Source organism: Pongo pygmaeus, chromosome 15, assembly GCF_028885625.2.
Source record: "Pongo pygmaeus isolate AG05252 chromosome 15, NHGRI_mPonPyg2-v2.0_pri, whole genome shotgun sequence".
NCBI lineage: Eukaryota > Metazoa > Chordata > Mammalia > Primates > Hominidae > Pongo > Pongo pygmaeus.
The window spans coordinates 150,305-171,194 of record NC_072388.2 but is presented as its reverse complement, the minus strand read 5'-3'; the positions used below and the strand labels follow the sequence as shown (position 1 = coordinate 171,194).

At 49.7% G+C, this 20,890-nt stretch overlaps 1 protein-coding gene and 1 pseudogene across 2 annotated transcripts; both read right to left on the bottom strand.

The window, feature by feature from the left end:
* Positions 1–14,419: 14,419 nt before the first annotated feature.
* Positions 14,420–15,676, bottom strand: LOC129026114 (double homeobox protein 4C-like; annotated as a pseudogene).
* Positions 15,677–18,584: 2,908 nt separating this feature from the next.
* Positions 18,585–20,194, bottom strand: LOC129026115 (protein FRG2-like-2). Of its 2 annotated transcripts, none has more exons than XM_054473634.1 (4): positions 20,017–20,194; positions 19,678–19,755; positions 19,371–19,448; positions 18,585–19,051 (listed from the first exon to the last, which is right to left on the bottom strand). In XM_054473634.1, exons 1-4 carry the CDS (start codon positions 20,192–20,194, stop codon positions 18,585–18,587), a joined length of 801 nt encoding a protein of 266 aa, XP_054329609.1. The 2 variants fall into 2 exon arrangements, with proteins under 2 accessions (XP_054329609.1, XP_054329610.1); XM_054473635.1 differs by having other exon boundaries at positions 19,678–19,752.
* Positions 20,195–20,890: the final 696 nt, after the last annotated feature.

Sequence of the window (20,890 nt, the reverse complement as noted above, 5' to 3'; positions counted from 1 at the left end):
TTTCTGGGTTCTCCGTTATGTTCCATTTGTCTATGTGCCTGTTTTTATACCAGAACCATGCTGTTTTGGTGACTATGGTCTTATGATATAGTTTGAAATCAGGTAATGTGATGCCTTCTGATTTGTTCTTTTTGTTTAATATTGCTTTGGCTATGCAGGCTCCTTTTTGGTTCCATATGAATTTTAGGATTGTTTTTTCTAGTTCTGTGAAGAATGATGATGGTATTTTGATGGCAATTGCATTGAATTTGTAGATTGCTTTTGGCAGTGTGGTCATAGACGATTCTCAGAAGATAAACAAATGGCCACAAACATATGAAAGAATGCTCAGCATCACTAATGAGCAGGGAAATGCAAATTACACCCACAATGCAGTGCCACCCTACTCCCACAAGAATGGACATAAGAAAAAAATAATAGATGTTGGTGTGAATGTTGTGAAAAGGGAACACTTCTGCACTGCTGGTGGGAATGCAAGCTAGTACAATCACTATGGACAATAGTGTGGCGATTCCTTAAAGAACTAAAAGTAGAAGTACCATTTGATCCACCAATCCCACTACTGGCTATGCACCCAGAGGAAAAAAAAGTCATTATACAAAAAATATACTTGCACACACATATTTATAGCAGCACAATTTGCAATTGCAAAAATGTAGAACCAATCCAAGTGCCCATCAATCAATGAGTGGATGAGGAAACTGTGGTACATATGTACGATGGGATACCACTCAGCCATAAAAAGGAATGAATTAATGGCAGTTGCAGCAACCTGGATGGGATTGAAGACTATTATTCTAAGTGAAGTAACTCAGGAATGGAAAACCAAACATCATATATTCTCACTTGTAATTGGGAGCTAAGCTATAAGGATGCAAAAGCATAAGAATGACACAATGGACTTTAGGGACTCAGGGAGAAAGGGGAGAAGGTGGTGAGGGATAAAAGCTAAAAATTGGGTTCAGTATATACAGATGAGGTGATGGATGCACCAAAATCTTACAAATCAATAAATAACTTACTAATGTAATCAAATGCCCCCTGTTGTCCTAAAACCTATGGAAATAAAATGTTTCAAAAGTGGGCAAAGGACATGAATACTTTTCAAAAGAATACATACATGTGACCAACAACCATAGAATACAAGGCTCAATATCACTGATCATTAGAGAAATGCAAATCAAAGGCACACTGAGACACCATCTCACACCAGTCAGAATGGCTATTATGAAAAAGTCAAAAAATAACAGATGCTGGCAAGGTTGTGGAAAAAGAGAACACATACACAGTTGGTGGGAGTGTACATTGGTCCCACCATTGTGGAAAGCACAACAGTGCTTTCCTCAAAAGAGATACAAGCAGAACTATCACTTGACCCAGCAATCTCACTACTGGGTATATACCCAGAGGTATATAAATTGCTCTGTCATAAGGACACAAGCACATAAATGTTTATTGCAGGACTATTCACAATAGTAAAGACATGGAATCAACCTAAATGCCCAACGATGACAGATTGGATGCAGATAATATGGCGCACTGTGGAGGAAAAGTTAAATATTAAATTTGAACTCAATTGAACAGGGACACAAACAATGGTCACTAAGTCCTGGAACGAGTTGTGTGAGCCCCTTGAAGCATTCATCCAGTGCTGCTTCGGAGAAACAGTTATTGAAAAACAACAGTTATTGAAAAACAGTTATTGAAAAACAACAGGCAATTGCAAAAACAAGTTGACCTTTTTGTGTTCCCTGAGCTCAGTTGCGAAGGGCCCTCATGACTGGGCTTCATGACAAACAACCTGTTACAAAAAGAGCTCGGTTCCCAGACTGCGCTGAAGCTTCATGGGACCCCTCCTCATCTGTGCATGGACTAGTGGCCAATTCTGAATCCCAGGCTGTTGCTTCCCAGTCTGGTGATGAATCCTCCATAGTCTGGTGAGTGTAAATATATATATATGTATGTATATACCATTTCCCTTCTCCCGTTCCCATTAAAATTTGTTTATTGTATCATTTGCTTATTATATCTATATTGCCATATACTCGGGATAAAGTCTATTTACCTTTAAAAGTATTGTGTGTTTCTTTTCTTTCCTCACACGTTTCCCACACAGAACAAACATATGCACCATGGAATACTATACAGCTCCATGTTCTCACTTGTAAGTGGGAGCTAAATAATGAGAACTTATGAACACAAAGAAGGAAACAACAGACAACAGACACTGGGGTCTACTTGAGCAGGGAAGGTGGGAGAAGGGAGAGGAACAGAAAAGATAACTATGGAGTACTGGGCTTAATACTTGTGTTATGAAATAATCTGTATAACAAGCCCCTGTGTTATGAGTTTATCTATGTAACAAACCTTCACATGTACCCCCAAACCTAAAATAAAAAATTTTTTAAATCCTTTATGAAAGCTGTAAGATCTGCTCCTGTGTGTTTGTATGTCTATATGTGTTACATGTTATATGATAATATTTTGTAAATAAAGCTCATTCTTAAATCGTTAGTTAAATAGAAACGGCTTTACAATTATCCATAAAAATAATTAGATACTTGCTTGATTTAACTGTGAGCTTATGTCTTTTGTTGAAAGTTTCTAGATTCATGGGTCTTGATAGGTGACCATGATGAAGTATGGAGACATGTTCTCAGTGCCTAGACCAGCAGCTACAAGCCAGAATCAAGCAATCGGCCCCTTCTTTCTGTGCTTTTCCTGTTTTGCCTCCTGGCTATTTTAGGCGGGGTTGGATCCTCCAGTTACAGCCTTCACAGCTCTGTCTTTAGTCCTAATGGACTCAGGCAGGCCCTGATCGTCATAGTTTTCCTGGGTGCCATGTGGCTACTTGGGACCTAGAATTACTGAGGGAAGACATTACGGATGCTACCTGTGTCATAGTTTCAAAATTCTGTTCATTAATTTAAAATCTTAAAATCACGTTAAATTAAGTAATACATAACCAGAAAATATCTTGAGTCATTTGTAAGCTAAAATAGTGAAATATTAACCATTAAAAATTAGTTTAGGTCTATATACCATGACATGTTACTTGTATATTGTATAGAAAACCTAAATATCTTTAGTTCTGTTAATAAACAGTAATTTGAAGAAGTATATTTCTTAAAAGTTATAAAATGGTTTTTATCTAAAAATACTGATACAAGACAGTTGAATATCACTTTTTAGGGTTTTCACTGAAAATTGGGGCTCCTAAGACTTAATTACTAGATATGAGGGAAACAATTCTGCATACAGAGTGTATAAAAAGCAAGATATGCTTTTTTTTTCTTTTTTGAGAATGAGTCTTGTTCTGTTGCCCAGGCTGGCATGCAGTGGCATGATATCAGCTCACTGCAACCTCTGCCTCCCCAGTTCAAGGGATTCACCTGCCTCAGCCTCCCAAGTAGATGGGATTACAGGTGCTTGCAACCACACCCGGCTAATTTTTGTATTTTTAGTAGAGATGGAGTTTCACCATGTTGGCCAGGCTGATCTTGAACCCCTGACCTCAAGTGATGCCCTGCCTCGGCCTCCCAAAGTGCTGGGATTACAGGCTTGTGAACATATGCTTTTGATGATAAAACTTATAAAGACATAAAAATGTGTTTTAATTTTTTTTTGGTTTGAAGTTACTTAAAGATTTCAAATTGAAGAAGTAAAAAAAAAAAAGTAGATAAAACTAGATAAATATAGAAAGTTGGGGGAAAATGCACAGCATAGGTTCACAAAAATCTGGGATTAAAAGATGACAACATTTGATAAATTTATTTATAAAGTTTTATTAAATTAACTTTAGAGGCTGGGCGTGGTGGTGCACACCTGTAAATAATAAAATTATCTTGCCAATTATGTCTAACTATGATAGTTTAAAGTCATTTCCACTGTAAATTGCTTAATTCTGAGGCAGTTTCTGAAAACTTTACAAGCCTGCAAAATCCTGGAATATTGTATCTTTAAGGAGGTTCATGAAAGGATGGAGAAGGCCCTGAGAAGCACTCTTGAATACAGGTTTTTGAGAACTTTAGAATTACATTATTTGAACTGGGTAAGAATTCCTAGAACTTTAATGAAGAGACTGACTGGTTAATAAAACTGCTAACGCAAGCAGAATAAAAATCAATTGAATACCAAGAAAATACTTTGCCAGATTTTCATGCCAAATCAGCTAGTACTTAAATTGTCTAGATAAAGAATTTGAACGAACGGCATAGTTCAAGTCAAATTATCTATGATAATCCCTGATTAGTCAGTACTAAGCACCTAAGTTGAAGAAACAGTCCAATGTTAAGCATGGAGAACCAGAATGTCTTCCTTCTCCTTCCTGAGTTCTGAAAGCTTTTCTTATTAAAAGTTCTGCATTCTGATTCTTGGGTGTAAGAGTAAAGCAAGATGGCAGAAAGAAGGCTCCACTGATAATCCCTCCTGCAAGGACACCAGATGAACAACTATTAATATCCACATAGAAAATACATTCATAAGAATCAAAAATCAGGTGAGTACTCGAAGTACCTGGTTTTAACCTCAGATCACTGAAAGAGGCACTGAAGAGACAGAAAAAGCAGTCCTGAAATCACCGTTTCCTCATCCCCAGCAGTGATGGCATGGTGTAGAGATCAACTCTGGGTTCTGCGGGAGGGAGACAGCAATTGTGAGGCACTGAACTCAGTGCTGTCCTGTTAGAGCAGAAAGGAAAACCAGACCAAATGCTGTTAATGCCCATCCACAGAGGGATCAGTTAAACCAGCCCTAGCCAGAGGGGAATCAGATTCCAGTGGTTGGAACTTGAGTGTTTGGAAACCTGGCAACTAAGTGCTCCTGCACTCTGTGTGTCTAAGAAAACTTGAAAGGCAGCCTAGGCCATCAGGACTGCAACTCTTAGGTGAGGCCTAGGTCTGAACTGGGCCCAGGGACAGTGGACTGGGGTGGGGAGGGCATGCAACATACTGAGACACCAGCTGGGGCAGCCAAAGGAGTTCTGACATTATCACTCCGCTAACACCAGACTGCACGGCTCATGGTTCCAAAAGGGACACCATCCTTCTGCTTGAGGAGAGGAGGGAAAAGAGTAGGGAGTACTTTGTCTTTCATCCTGGACACCAGCTCAATCGCAGCAAGATAGTGCACTGGTCAGAATCCTGAGGCCTCCTTTCCAGTCTCTGGCTCCTAGACATTCCTAGACACACCCTGGGCCAGAAGGAAACCGCTGCCTTGAACAAAAGAACCATGTGCTGGCAGGATTTATCGCCTGAAAACTTGAAAACCTTTGGGCTCTGAAAAACCAGCAGCCATACCCAGGTACTACATCAAGGGCTTTGGATGACCCTCATAGACTTGCTAGACTTAGGTGAACTCAGCACATTACCAGCTGTGGTGGCTAAAAGGCAAAACTCCTTCTTCTTGGGAAAAGTAGAGGGAAAATTAAAGGGGACTTTGTCTTGCCCCTTAGGTACCAGCAAGGCCAGAGGTGGGTAGAGCACCAAGCAAAATTTCAGAATCCCTGATTCTAGGGCTTGATTCTTGGTTGGCATTTATGAAGCTGCCCAGGGCCTGTAGGGAGCCCATTGCCCTGAAAACAGCAAGACCCAGGCCAGGCAGCATTCATCGCAAGCTGACAAGAGGCTTTGGGCCTTCTGGGAACATTGGTGGTAGCCTGGCAGTACTCATTGTGGCCTGAAGTGGCGGTGGCTACTCTGCCTTTAGGAAAGGAAGGGAGGAATAGGAAGGACTATGTCTTATGGTTTGAGTGCCAGATCAGCTGCAATGCAATAGAATGCCAAGTGGACTTCTAAAATTTTTGACTCTACTCCCTGACTTCTGAATGGCACTTCTGGACCCAGCCAGGGACTGAGGGCACTCACTGCCCTAAAGGAAAGAACACAGGCCTGGCTGGCTTTGCCACCTGCTAATTGTAGAGACCAAAGGCCTTGAGTGAACATAGGCAGTCGTCAGAAAGTTCATGTAGCAGGACTTGAGCAAGACCCGGTGCTGTGCTAGCTTCAGGTCTGAACCAGGGCAGTCATAGTGGTGGTGGCCAGGGGTGCTTTTGTCTTTCTTCTCCCAGTTTTAGGTGGCTTAGAACAGAGAAAAGGTTCTGTATATTTGAGAGAAAATAACGGTAGAGAAAAAGAGTCTCTGGATAATAATCCAGAAAATTCTCCTGGATCTTGTTGAAGGCTGTCAAGGTGGGACTTCTCTGAGTCTGGAAGAATTACAGCATTATTGGGTACAAGGTACCCATAAAGCAGATATGGCTTAGATCACAACACCGAAGTCTTTTCAAATATGTGAAAAGTCTTCCCAAGAAAGACAGCTACAAGTAAGCCCAGACAGTGAAGACTACAATAAATACTCACCTTTTCTCTTTTTTAATTTTATTTTTTAAACCTCTCATATGGTGCTGCATGCCCAAGATTTTAATGTCCGGACACTGAAGAACATCTACTAGCATCAACACCAACCAGGAAAACATGACCAAGTGAACTAAATAAGGCACCGGAGACAAATCCTGGAGAAAAAGAGATATGTGACCTTTCGGACAGAGAATTCAACATGGCTGTATTAAAAAAAAAAAAAAAAATCCTGAAAGAAATTTAAGATAACAAAGTAAAGAAATTCCAAATTTTATCAGCTAAACTCAACAAAGAGATTGAAATAGTTACAACAAATTCAGCAGAAATTCTGGAGCTGAAAAATGCAATTGGCATGCTGAAGAATGCATTAGAGCCATTTAATACCATTTAATAGCAGAATGGATCAAGCAGAAGAAATAGCGAGCTTGAAGACAGGCTATTTGAAAATATATAGTCAGAAGAGACTAAAGAAAAAGAATAAAAACAAAAAATCATGCCTACAGGATCTAGAAAAATAGCCTCACAAAGACAGATCTAAGAGTTATTGGTTTTAAAGAAGATGTAGAGAAAGAGGCAGGGGTAGAAAAATTTATTCAAAGGGATAATAACAGAAAACTTTCCAAACCTAGAGAAAGATATCCATACCCAAATACAAAAATGTTATAGGACATTAAGCAGATTTAACCCTAAAAAGATTACTTCAAAGCATTCAATAGATCTTCCAAAAGTCAAAGATAAAGAAAAGTTCTGAAGGAAGAAAGAGAAAAGAAACAAATAACATACCGGTGAGCTCCAACACCCCTGGCAGGAGACTTTACAGTGGAAACCCTACCGGCCAGGAGAGAGAAGCAATAAATATTTAAAGTACTAAAGGGAAAAAAAACTTTTACCTTAGATTAGCATATACAGTGAAAATGTTCTTCAAATAAAAAGAAGAAATACTGACTTTTCCAGACAAACAAAAGCTGAAGTATTTCATGAATACCATATCTGTCCTAAAGAAATGCTAAAGAGACTACTTCAATCAGGAAGAAAAGGACATTAATGAGCAATAAATGATCACCTAAAGGTAAAAAAAATGCTCACTGCTAATAGGATACAAAACAAAACAGAATCTTATAACACTATAGCTGTGTGGTGTGCAAACTACTCTTATTCAAAGCAGGAATACTAAATAATATCCAATCAAAAGTAATAACTACAACAACATTTCAAGACATAGCACAATAAAATATAAATAGAAACAACAAAAAGTTAAAAAGTGAAGGGATGAGCACACCCGTCCTGAGCAGGCCGACGTGGTGGAAGCTGGGAGCTGGGGAGCGGGGGAAGGCCAGGAGCGCGGGCGGAAGGGAGGCCGCCCCAAGAGCCGGAAGCCTGGGCAGGGGACCGAGGCCTCCTGCGCCCCCCAGCAACAGCAGGGCGGCGCCACATTGGTCTTGCGCGAGACCTGGCCGCCGGCGACGGCGGGACGCTCTGGGAGGCCGGCGGTGCTCAGGCGTAGAGGGAGACAGCTGCCCGGGGGCACGGGCGAGCGGCTCGGGGGTCCGGGATCCGAGCCCCGCTGCCCCGGGGTGGCGGTGACGCCTGGAGTCGGGCGGGCGTGGCTGGGCCGGGCTCTTGGGGCAGCCAGGCGCTGCTGCGGGCGTCTAGGACACACCACCCTGAACGCGCCGCATCCTCTGATCTCGTGAAGCTAAGCAGGGTCGGGCCTGGTTAGTACTTGGATAGAGTCCGCCTGGGAATAGCGGGTACCCTAGGCTTTTGGCTTCCCGCTCCCTCCCTCTTTCCCCCTTCTGCCTCCTTGCTTCCCAACCGCCCCCCTCCCTCCACCTTGTCCGCCCCTGCGCCCCAGCCTAAGCCCAGGACCTCCCCCTGAGGGTCCGCCACTGCAGCACCACCAGGCAGCAGCATCCCACCTCTTCCCACTCGCTGCAGCCCCACCAGGAGCCCGGCTCCAACCCGGGCGGACGGGACCGACCCCGAGGGCGCAGGCGCGGGTTCCCTGAGGTCCCGGGTGTCTTTCCCGCTCCCCGGACACCCAGGCAATTCAATTAATTCATCCAGCGCCGCCACAACAGTCGAAGCTGGGGGAAGGGGCGGGCAAGGGCAGCGGGTCCCACAAAAGCCAGCCAAGACCTCCGCTCCGGAACCCGTGGGCTGCTTTACCCGGGGGAAGGACATTGCCTTCGCCAGCCACGAGGAAATCCGTCCCTGTGCACTTTGCCACCGGCTTCGTGTAAACTCCAGTCCCCAGGACACAAGAGAGACCCAGGCCTGGCCCCGTGGACAGGCTCAGAGCCACGGCTCTTGCCTGCCGGATTGGGCGTACTCTACAAATCTGGGGGCCACCGCACCGAGAAGACAGAAAGAAGCAAACAAAGGAAGGACCCCATGAAACGCACCCCAAAGCAACCAACTAATCCAAGAAAATAAAAGACGTCTCAGGGCTTGGTTTTCCCACAAGGGGGGCCCTGACCCCCTGTTGTAGCCCGGCCTAAGCACCCTCCACCCCACCCCGGCCTGCTCAAAGGGGCTCTGTCTACCTGAGCAGAGCCTCCCTCTCCAAGGCTCTGTCGCTCTCGCTCTACAACTCCCTCACCCTCTCCCTTTCTCTATTTCCCCCTCCACCTCCTGCTCTTCTGTCGCGCTCTCTCTTTCTCTCTTTCCCTCTCTCTTTCCTCCCCCACTCTCTGTCTCTCTCTCTATCGCTGTCTCTCTCTCTCCCTCTGGTTCTATCTCTCCATTCCTCTCTCCCTTGCTCTCCTTCTGTAACAGGAAGAGCCGCAGTCAAAACCCCTCAGACACCAAGTTGTAGAAGGAAGGGCTTTATTCAGCTGGGATCATCGGCAGACTCACTTCTCCAAAAACCGAGCTCCCAGACTGAGTAATTCCTGTCCCTCTTAAGGGCTTACAACTCTAAGGGGGTCTGCGTCAGAGGGTCGTGATCCATTGAGGAAGCAGAGGGTACTGACTGGGGGCTGCATGCAGCGGTAATTAGATCAGAACAAAACAGGACAGGGATTTTCACAGTGCTTTTCTATACAATGTCTGTAATCTATAGATAACATAACCGATTAGGTCAGGGTTATATCTTTAACTACCAGGCCCAGGGTGTGGCACCGGGCTGTCTGCCTGTGGATTTCATTTCTGCCTTTTAGTTTTTAACTAAAAGGGGTGCGCCCATGTGTGTCTGTTTGGGAATGGGTTTGCTCGTGATTGTGGTGGGGTGTGTCTGGATGTCCGTCAGTACCTTTGGCCTGGGATCAGGCTGCTGACTCTATTGCCAGCGCATGGGTGTCACAGTTGCTGTGATACTCTCAGTACGCAGAAACTGGGCATAAGACAATATGAGGGGTGGTCTCCTCCCTTACTTCAAGCTATCTTTGTCTGTGTCTTTGTGTGTCCGTGTGTGTGTGCCCGTGTGTGTCTCCTTGTATGTGTGCCCGCGCGCGTGCTCCCGTGTGTATCTGTGTGTGCGTCGGGATGGGTTTGCTCATGGTGGTGGGGTGTGTCTGGGTGTCCCATCAGCCCCTTTCTCCCGGGATCAGGCTGCCGGGGCTCTAGTGCCAGCACGGGGCAAAGCAGGGCCTTGGCCAACGGGGCGAGTCCTCATTGGGACAAGCGACAATGGTGTGGGAGTTGTGAGAAAAAGGGCCCACAAGGCTGGGCCGGCTGTTTGCCCCTGGAGGGCCCTGACGGCTCTGGGTGTGTGGGGCAAAAGGGGGTCTTGCAGGAGGGGCGGCGAGGGATCCAAAATAATTTTTCCACGGCAAGGCTGAGGACCAGAGGGGAAGCCAGGACCGTTGGCTCTGGGCCCTGACGCCTGGGAGCACACCCCGTCCTGAGCGGGCCCTATGTGTTGGAAGCTTGGGAGCTCCCGAGCAGGGAAAGGCCTGGAGCGTCTGCGAAAAAGGGAGGCCACCTGGTGTGCCTGGAGCCTGGGCAGGGGGCTGAGGTCTCTGGGTTTCCCGCGCTGCAGCAGGGCGGCGCCACAGCGGTCCCGCGCGTGGTCTGGCCGCAGGCAAGGGGGGTGTCTCTGGGAGGCCAGCGGAAGGCGCAGCGCGGCTGCCAGCGGTGCTGGGGCCTTGATGGGGAGAGCAGCCCGGCCGCGGGGGAGCGGCTCTGGGGCCCCGGATCTGAGCCCCGCAGCTCCGGGGTGGCGGTGACGCCTGGAGTCGAGCAGGCGTGACTGGGCCGGGCTCTTGTGGCAGCCAGGCACCACTGCCGGCCTTTATGGCCACACCACCCTGAACGCACAGGATCTCGACTGATCTTGAAAGCTAAGCAGAGTTGGGCCTGGTTAGTACTTGGGATGTGAGACCCCCTGGGAATACTGGGTGCTGAAGGCTTTTGGCTCCCCGCTCCCTCCCTCTTTCCCCCTTTTGTCGCAGTGCTTCCCAACCGCCCCTGACTCTACTCCGACTTTTCCGCACGCCTGCGCTCCACAACGCATGGGCTGCTTTCCACCGGGAAAGGACATTGCCTTCATCAGCCACCAGGAAAACCGTCCCTGTGCACTTGGATTTTCATTGCCACCGACTTCGTGTAAAATCCAGTCTCAGGGACACGAGAGAGACCCAGGTCTTGTGCCCTGTGAGCACGCTCGGCCTTATGGCTCCCGCCAGATGGACAGGCGCACTCTACAACTCTCGGAGCCTACTGCATCAAGAAGACAGAAAGGAGCAGACGAAGGAAGGACCCTACCAAACGCACCACTGAAGTAACCAACCAATCCAAGAGTAAACACATCTCAGGGCTCAGTTAGTCCTCTCCCTTGGACGGCCCTGCCCCCCTGTTCTGGCCCAGCCCAAGCACCCTCCACCCCACCCCGGCCTGCTCAAAGGCTCTCTGTCTACCAGAGCAGAGCCTCTTTCTCCAAGGCTCTATCGCTGTCACTCTCCAGCTCCCTCACCCTCTCTCTTTCTCTTCTTCCCCTCCACCTCTAGCTCTTCTGTCACATTCTCTCCGTCTCTCCCCACCCTCTCTGTCTCTATCTCTATCTCTGTCTCATCCTTTGTTTCTATCTCTCCATCTCTCTCCCTTGCTGTCCTTGAAGCTGTCTGTCTTTGTGTGTGTGTCCGTGCGTGTCCGTGTGCGTGGGTGCCGGCGCGCGTGCGTGCGCCCGTGCGTATGTGTGTGTGTGGGGGGCACGTTTGCTCGTGGTGGTAGTGGGGTGTGTCTGGGTGTCCATCAGCCCCTCTTTCCCGGGATCAGGCTGCCGGGGCTCTAGTGCCAGCGCGGGACAAAGCAGGGCCTTCCTGCCCCGTTGGCCACGGGCTGGATCTTCCTCAGGACAAGCGACAATGGTGTGGGCGTTGTGAGAAAAAGGGCCCGCAGGGCTGGGCCGGCTGTTTGCCCCTGGGCAATCCTGGCTTATCTGGGTGTGTGGGGCAAGAGGGGGCCTTGCAGGAGGGGCGGCGAGGAATCAAAATAATTTTTCCGCGGCAAGGCGGAGGACCAGAGGGGATCCCAGGACCGTGGGCCCTCTGCCCTGGGCCCTGACGCCTGGGAGCACACCCCGTCCTGAGCAGGCCCCAAGTGTTAGAAGCTTCGGAGCTCGAGAGCCAGGGGAAGGCCTGGAGTGTCAGCTAAAGGGAGGCCGCCTGGAGAGTCCAGAGCCCTGGCAGGCGATGGAGGCCTCTGGCGCCTCGGCGGTCCCGCGCTTGGTCTGGCCTCGGGCGACAGCGGGACGCTCTGGGAGGCCGGCGGAAAGCGCAGCGCGGCGACTGGTAGTGCTTGGGCGTATAGAGGGAGAGAGCAGCCCGGTCGCGGGCAAGCGGCTCTGGGGTGCCTGATCCCAGCCTCGTGGCCCCGGGTTGGTGGTGACGCCTGGAATCAGGCGGGCCTAGCTGGACCGGGCTCTTGGACCAGCCAGGCACCACTGCCATTGTCTACGGCCATACCACTCTGAACATGAGAGAGACTCAGGCCTCGGCCCGTGGGCATGCTCGGCGCCACTGCTCCCGCCACGGGAACGGGCGCACTCGACAATTCTCAGGGTCCACAGCACGAAGAGGACAGGGAGGAGCCAGCAAAGGAATGACGCTACGAAACGCACCCCCAAAGCAACCAACCAATCAAGTAAAAACACGTCTCAGGGCTCCCTTGGTTTTCCCGCGTGGGCGGCCCTGCCCCCCTGTTCTAGCCCGGCCCAGGCATCCTCCACCCTACCCTGGCCAAAGGGGCCCCTGTCTACCAGAGCAGAGCCTCCCTCTCCAAGGCTCTGTTGCTCTCCCTCTCTAGCTCCCTCACAGTCTCCCTTTCTCTACTTCCCTCTCCACCTTGCCCGCGCTCTCTCTCTCTCTTTCTCTCTCTCTCTCTCTCTCTCTCTCTCTCTCTCTCTCTCTCTCTCGCAGTTTCTCCGGTCCCTCTCTGGCTCTCGCTCTATCGCTGTTTCTCTCTCTCCTTCTGTTTCTATCTTTCCATCTCTCTGTCCCTTGCTCTTCTTCAAGCTGTCTGTGTCTTTGTGTGTCTGTGTGTATGCTTGTGTTCCCGCGCGTGCCCCCGTGTGTGTCTGTTTGGGAGTGGATTTGCTAGTGATTGTGGTGGGGTGTGTCTGGATGTCCGTCAGTACCTTTGTCCCGGGATCAGGCTGCCAACTCTATTGCCAGCGCGTGGGTGTCACAGTTGCCGTGATAGTCTCACACACGCAGGTGTGTGGATCTCGTTCATTTTCATGTAGACAAAGAGAGTGAAACCACAGAGAAAAGAAACGTCCCGTGCATCACGGCCTGACTATGGATTCTTGTTTCCTGCAAAATGGGGAGTCTCCAATATAGCCTGTTTGTAAACTGGAAAGGAGAGCACCGACACGATGCTGGCCTTCCACGCATTCCTGGAAATTTCTGGGTCCCCACAGAGCTCGGGAAACAGTCAAAATGGTCACGCTTTCGGGGAGGGGGGGGCGGGCAGAGACTTGAGCAACAGGCACCTCCGCCGAGGGCAAAGAAACGTAGAATCCAGAATCACGCTTCAGTCGGCCTGAGTGTGACTCCCGTGTGGATGGGACTATCCGCCTCGCGCTCTGTTGCAGGGCTCAACGTGGGGATTTGTCATCTGTGAACCATGTGGATGAAAAACAGACAACCACCTGAGTCTCGGCTCATTGCTCTCTGGGGAATTCGCTCATTCCTTCGGAAACGGAATTCGAATTCATCTGAATCGCTCCGGGATGAAGTAACCCAGGCTGGCGATCCGGAGGGCCGCTGAGCGCCCCGCCGGCCAACGGGGCTGTGGGCCCAGCACTCAACCTGCACTGGTCACCGAGCGTTTTCCCGGAGTGCTGGGTCCTGTTGGTTCTGGAGGCAGAAGACCGTTTTTCTGTCTGTCTTCCTTTATCTGTTTCTTGCTCCTTTTGTCCCTCGGTCCATCCTTCCCTCTGTTCTTCCCTCCCTCCCCCGATTTTTTCCTCCCTTTCTCCCTCCATCCCTCTTTCTCTCCCTTCCAGGGTCCCTCCGTCCATCCATGCTTTCCTAGCTCCATCCTTCCGTCCCACTCTGTCTCCGTTCCTGTCCTCATCTCTACCTGCCTTCTCTCTTGCCTGGAAAGGGCACCACCCCGGTTTGCGCGGGGTCTCGGGTCTTTATTTAGTTGCAAGGCGCTCCGCGGTGCTGGCGAGGCGGCTGGCGGGACACGGGTTGGCAAGTGATCGTGAGCGAAGGGGCAGAGGAGTCGAGCCCCGGAAAGGAGAACTGGCCTGGCTTCTGTCCCGGCCCAGTGTTTCGCGGACTGAGGTCTCCGCCAACCCGACTGAAGAACGCGGGGGAAAAAGGGATGAGAGCTCCTCCTGGGCTAGTTAGAAAACCTGGGCTGCTGCCTGCAAACCCGCGCGTCTGCAGTAGACAGTCCACCTCCCGGTACCTGGAAGGGCCCTGGGATCCCGGGAATGCTCAGGAAAGAATGACAGCCCTCCTCTGTGTGGAGTCTCTCGCTGGACCTGGAACTTAGGGATCCTAGACAGGTCAGCTGGAAGAGAAGACACGCCTCTCCATACCGAGCCAGAGGTTCACCGCGAAAGAGAGGCCGCCGCTCTGCCCCCGCCCCCGCCCCAACCCCGCGTCCTAAAGCTCCTGCAGCAGAGCCCGGTGTTCTTCCTGGCTGAGGAGTGGTTCCAGCAGAGCGGGCTCTTCCACCTCCTTCAGCTCCCCCAGTGACACCGGACCTAGGAAAGGTTGTGCCTTTTGCTGAAACTCTGGGGTCTACAGGAGCTCATCTAACAGGCTGGAGGTGAGTGCAGACGAGCGCCCCGGCTACAGGAGCGGTTGGGAGTCGGCTGCATATGGCTGGCATCTGTGCTTGACGAGGAGGCCTCCAGGGTCGCGAGCTTCGGAGGCGGAGGTGCCCCGTCTTCGGGTTCCCACGCCGCCCTGGCGACCTGTGGCTGCAGCCCCACCGCGGACTCCGGTGGGACATGGGTGGTCCAAGCACACCTTGCCCCTGTGACTCAGCTTGAGGGGGCCTAGGCTGTCCCACCGAGCACGCGCCCAGCAGGCCGTCACGCTGCGGGTCCCGGTCCTCCTGGCATTTGTTGGGGTGCGGAGGCCTCCGAGGAGTCTGAGGGTGGGAGAGAGCCCCGTCCGGAGGAGCCAGGGCAGGGAACACAAAGCCCCGCGTGCCGGGGCCGCTCGGGAGATCCCTCGTGCCGGCGCGGCCTGGCTGGGCTGGAGCACGGGGACGGCCCTCGCTCCCTGGCTCACGAAAGCACCCTGGGGGAGAGCCCCAGGCGCGCAGGGCACGTGGGGTGCGGGAAGGCCCGTCCCCCACGCCCCGGCGTGGCCGAAGGCGACCCACGAGGGAGCAGGGTGACACCCGCCGGGGGCCGCGTTGCACAGGCCGCCTGCGTGCGCGGGCGCCCTGCCACCCAGTCCCGGGTGCCTGGCCCTTCGATTCTGAAACCAGATCTGAATCCTGGACTCCGGGAGGCCCGTCTCTCTGGCCAGTTCTTCCCTGACGGCGAAGCCTGGAAAGCGATCCTTCTCGAAAGCGCGGAGGAGCAGGGCGGTCTGGGATCCGGTGAGGGCTGTCCGCTTTCCCCTGTCTTCTTGCGGGCCACGTCTCCCGGGCCAGTGCCGAGATTCCCGCCGGTGCTGCCTCAGCTGGCGTGACCTCTCATTCTGAAACCAAATCTGGACCCTGGGCTCCGGAACGCCGATGGCCTGGGCCAGCCCTTCTCTGGTGGCGATGCCCGGGTACGGGTTCCGCTCAAAGCAGGCTCGCAGGGCCTCGCTTTGGCTCGGGGTCCAGACGAGTCTCCTTCGCCGTCCTCGTCCTCGGGCTTCCGCGGGGAGGGGGCCGTCCGAAGGTGTCGGGAGAGCCATCGCGGGGAGCCCCGGCCGGAATTTCACGGACGGACACGGGCAGAGAGAGGCCCGCGGGCTCCCGGGCACCTCAGCCGGGCTGTGCACTGGGCGCAGGTGCAGCCAGGAAGCCCTTAGAAAGACGTACCACCTCCACCCCGTTATGAACATGCATGAGCTCGGGGCCCAAGGTCCCGGGGTAGCCCGCGCTCCGAAGCCGAAAACCACAGGGACCAGGGCCTTGTGGGGTGGGTGGGTGTAGGGCCAGATTGGAGGGTAAAGAGGGGCTTTGGGGCTGGCTCTCTGAGGTTCTCCAGTAATTCTATGGAAACTGGAAGCCGCTGTCTTGACTCCCAGTTTTCAGGCAGAAACCACCCTGAAGGGTGGAGTGTGGAACTGAACTTCCATGACAGTCTTGAGTTTTCCAGGCCCTCTCCGTGAAGGCGGTAATGCCTGTGGATGTCGCCGTTGCCGTGATAGTCTCACACACGCAGGGGTGTGGATCTCGTTCATTTTCATGTAGAAAACGAGAGCGAAACTACAGAGAAAAGAAACGTCCCATGCATCACGGCCTGACCACGGATTCCTGTTTCCTGCAACAAGGGAAGTCTCCACTGTGGCCTGTTTAGAAACTGGAAAGGAGAGCGAAGACAGGATGCTGCTTTTCCACTCTTCGCTGGAGGTTTCTGGGTCCCCACTGAGCTCGGGAAACAAACAGTCAACATGGTCACGCTTTCCGGGGCCAGAGACAGCAACAGGCCCCCTTGCAGAGGGCAAAGGGGTGGGCCTGAGCGTGACTCCTGTGTGGACGGGACTATCCCCCTCGCGCTCTGTTGCAGGCTCTAGGTGGGGCTATCTCATCTGTGAACCACGTGGATGAAAAACGGACAATCACCCGAGTCTCGGCTCATTGCTCTCTGGGCAATTCGCTCATTCCTCGGGAGGCGGAATTCGTCCGAATCGCTCCGGGATGAAATGACCCAGGCAGGCGATCCGGAGGGCCCGTGAGCGCCCCGCAGGCAGACGCGGCTGTGGGCCAAGCACTCAGCCTGCACTGGGCACCCAACATTTTCCGGGAGCGCGAGGTCCTGCTGGTCCTGGAGGCAGAAGACCGCTTTTCTCTCTGCCTTGCTCTCTCTGTCTCTTGCTCCCTTTCTCTCTCTGTCCTTCCCTTCCTCCCTCCCCCCTCCCTACCTCCCTTCCTCCCCCCTCCCCACTTTCTCCTTTCCATTGTCCCTCTGTCCATCTGTCCTTTTCTCGCTCCATTCCTCCTTTTCTCTCTGTTTCTGTTCCTCTCCCCATCTCTATTTTTCAACATTATATGATCCCACTGTGTGTATCTGTGTGTTAACATTTTTAGCAATGAAGTTCATTTTCATTAAGATATGTATATTGTTATTTAGACATGTTATTTATGTATGTGCATTTGTTTAATAGACATAAATTTATTTCAGAGTTATTCTACAGCGTAGTGTAAGCATAACTCATAAGCCATGTCAACCCAAAAATTGTGTGACTCGCGTTACTGTGATTCTTTTCTATTGCAGTGCTCGAGAATAAAATCTCTCTATCTCCAATTTATATCTGAGTATTACCATTGAATTGGCCCCGTTTCCTGTAGTGACAGAACACTATTCCCTGACTATGACAAGAGCTGTGGACTGTGGGGAGGTCAGGGTTAGGATGATGCAGAAGTGAAGATAAGACATTTTCTTTTTCACATCTTTATTAAATACAAATTCCATATGAAAGAAATTTAAAATTCCAAATAACATTAATGTTTATTTCATTATTACATAAAGTGAAAATTATAAAGCAACCAAACAAGTCATTAATACACTTAGATAATGAAAGATTGTATGATCTCAGTACAAAATACAAGTAGAATATACATCAAATATAACAAATACACTGTGTTGTAGTCATATCCTGCAATACAGTACAATCAATTGAAATGTATAAAATACAATAAAATATAAATTCAGGATGTTTAAAATGAAATAAAACATGAGACAGGTCAATAAATAAGTACAATCATTTACCATTTAATATATCTTGACTTAAATTTTATGTAGAAATATTAAAAGTAAACAGCTTGCAAAGTAATTTTACTATAATTATATCACACTGTAAAAATGTATAGACATTTTCCCACAGGGAGTGCTACTAATGGTTTGTGGATAGTAGTACTCCATGGGTTCAGGCTGGAAGAGTGAGAGCCTACAACATTTTCTGGATTAAAAGAGAAGCAATTTCTTGGTAAAGCGGCTCATGCCTGTAACCCCAGCACGTTGGGAGGCGGAGGCTGGCAGATCACTTGAGTCCGAGGCCAACCTGGCCAACGTGACAAAACTCTACTAACAATACAAGAAAAAAAATTAGCCAGGCATGGCGGTACATGCCTGTAGTCCCAGCTACTTGGGAGGCTGAGGCATGAGAATTGTTTGAACCCAGGAAGCAGAGGTTGCAGTGGGCTAAGATTGTGCCACTGGACGCCAGCCTGAGTGACATAGCAAGACTGTCTCAAAAAAAAAAGAGCATATAATTTTATATTTACTTTTCTACAATCTAAAATATGCAAATTCACAATTACAATCTAATATTTTTCTGATTATATAGAAATGCACGACTGTCATCAGACATCCAAAAGGCATCAAATGTCTAACATGAAATATCAAATTTGTCTATAGCCTTAGCGGTCTGCAAAATGCAGGGCTCAGCATTCTGAGTATACCGCTCAAGTTTCTTTCCTATGACTTCTTCAGGTTCTGTCATTTATTAACACAGTGTGTCTAAAATTGTCACTGCTGGTCATCTGGAAGAATCTGAGAAGAAGCAGGTCCTTGTTCTCATTCCTAGAGCTGCATCTCTGCTGAATAGGGTCAGGGTGCTCCCAGCTTAGCCTTATCTGATCCACTGACAGGCTCAGTTATCTCCTGCCCAGGGAAGGATGGATTTCTCTCTCCAAGGCTGTATCCCCAGGGTCAGGCAGTGTGGCTGGGACAAGCCAGCTCTCAGCAGGGAAGACATAAGCTGCCTGGGTGGCCATGGAATACAAGGTCTGCACCTGGGCACACAGAGGCCCCCGGAGCTGAGTGAGCAGTATCCGCTGCTCACAGGTCAGTGGAGAATGGATCTGCTGTGCCCACACCTGGGCTAGGTCTTGGTAAACAGCCTCTGACATAGCTCGCACAGAGGTCACCAAGCTTTTTCGAAGTGACGGTGTTTGGACTCCTAGGGCCCGAGACCTATGCCGCTCCCTGCGCCCAGTGCGAACCCTGGAACGTCCCCTATGGTGGACATCACAGGTCTCCTGGATTTCACTGTTGTGCACAGCGGTGGAGGATCTTGATTTTTTATTCAACGTCAAGCTGCACTCCTCTTCTGGACAGTTACCTGCAAAGAAAGCATGTGAGAGACTCACCAGATCAGTCCCCACAGACCCTCATTTCCAGAACCCCCTGTGCACCCAGGTGAACCCCACTTGTCTCTCCCACTCCTTCCTATCTCAGCACTGGAATGAAGTGAGGCTGAACGGCTTGTGAGTCCCCAAATATTCTCAGAGTGCTAAGATCTCAAAAATTTACTTGTCAATAAGTAACTCTCTTTCCGCTCCAGCCTCATATAAAAGTTTCCTAATTATTTGCTTTTTGGGGCAAACCAAAAACAAAAAAACCACCACCACCACCACCAACAACAAACACCAAGATTCTACCTGCTCTGTCTTGGCAGCTGTCCTTGGAACTGATTTTTCTTTTCCTGCAGTTTTCCCGGTATGAGCTGGACTCTGGTTCTGTGAACACAATGAAAGTTTGAGAAAGTGCCTCCAACTGAACACCCTGAAATTCCTAGTCCATCCTGGACACACAGGAGCTGAGGTTACCAGCAAACTCCAGCTCTCTTCTGTTCTCCAGTGTCCAGGATCTGTATGGCCCTGGCTGCCAAGGAGCTCCCAGTTTCCTTGCCAGGGGAGCCTGTGTTGCTACCCTGTCCCTTCTCACCTTGAAAGAGCCAAATCTTACCTGATCCAGCAGTGCTGTTCCCGGCCTTGAGCTTGGTTTCCTCAGAATTCTCCTTGTTTGGATTGGGCTCTGATTCTGCTGCAAAAGAAAGTTTAGATGAGTCACCTCTCCCTAGGAAGAGTCCCATAGTCTATCTCTGATGCATTTTTGCAGATCAGTCTTTCATGTGAAGCTCTTCTGCCAGAGTCACGAGTGAACACATTTCTCAAAGTCCTCTGAGAGCACTAAGCCATTTCCCATCCCCAAATCTCAAAATAAAACCCTACTAAAGACATATAGCTCAGTATCCCTGATTCCAACCCTCCTTCCAGCCTTCACAGGAGCAGCCCAAGGCCTTACCTTGCCTTTGTATGTGCTTCTCACTGGAATGGGAGAAGGCGGTCTTGCCTTTTCCTTTGAGTGGTTTCTTCTCATCTGAGCCCTTTTCTGTAAAGGAGATCTGTTGGAAAGGGGGCTGGTCAGTGGAGCACTGGATGGAGGAGCAGTGGAGATCGGGGTCTTCATTTCCCTTTCCCATGTTGAAGCTCAAGTCAAAGGTGCGCTCTCTCACACGTCCAAAGGCAGAGTGTGGGTTATTCTGCTAGACCTGCCTTTTATACCTCCCTCGGCTGGGCGTGGCTTACTCTTATTGGCTGAGCAGTTTTCTCATTCCTGCCGCTTCTTAGAGCCTCAATCAGAAGTTTCTTGCTGTAGTTCTACTGGGGACCTAGACACAGTTAAGGGGAGACATTTTCAGGTCCTCTTATAGTTTCAAGAAAACAAAGAACTGGGAGCACAGGGATCGGAAGATCGGGGAATCTTTTCTTCCAATTTCTGTCCCAGTTCCTACCTGGAAGTATTTATGATCCTGTTCACCTTTCAAGATGCACAATTAAACATGCCTATATTGACATATGTTATATATTTTGCACAGAAAGAGAATTTATTATACATAGTGTTAACATTGTGTGCATAGATATTATAATTTCTTAAATGCTTGGAAACAACAAATGTCAAATTATGGTTGATTGTATTAGATCCACACATATATGATGAAATAAAAATGCAGAGAAAAAATAAATACCAAATGAAATGGCCCTTCCTACCTTAAAAATGGGGAAGATAATTAGATCAAATGCAATAAAATTGAATTGATTAGGTTGAGCCAGTGCTAACCTAATCAGCCCCTGATTCCTGAGGTAGCAAAATATCTAGGTGGAAAAACTTTCCTCCT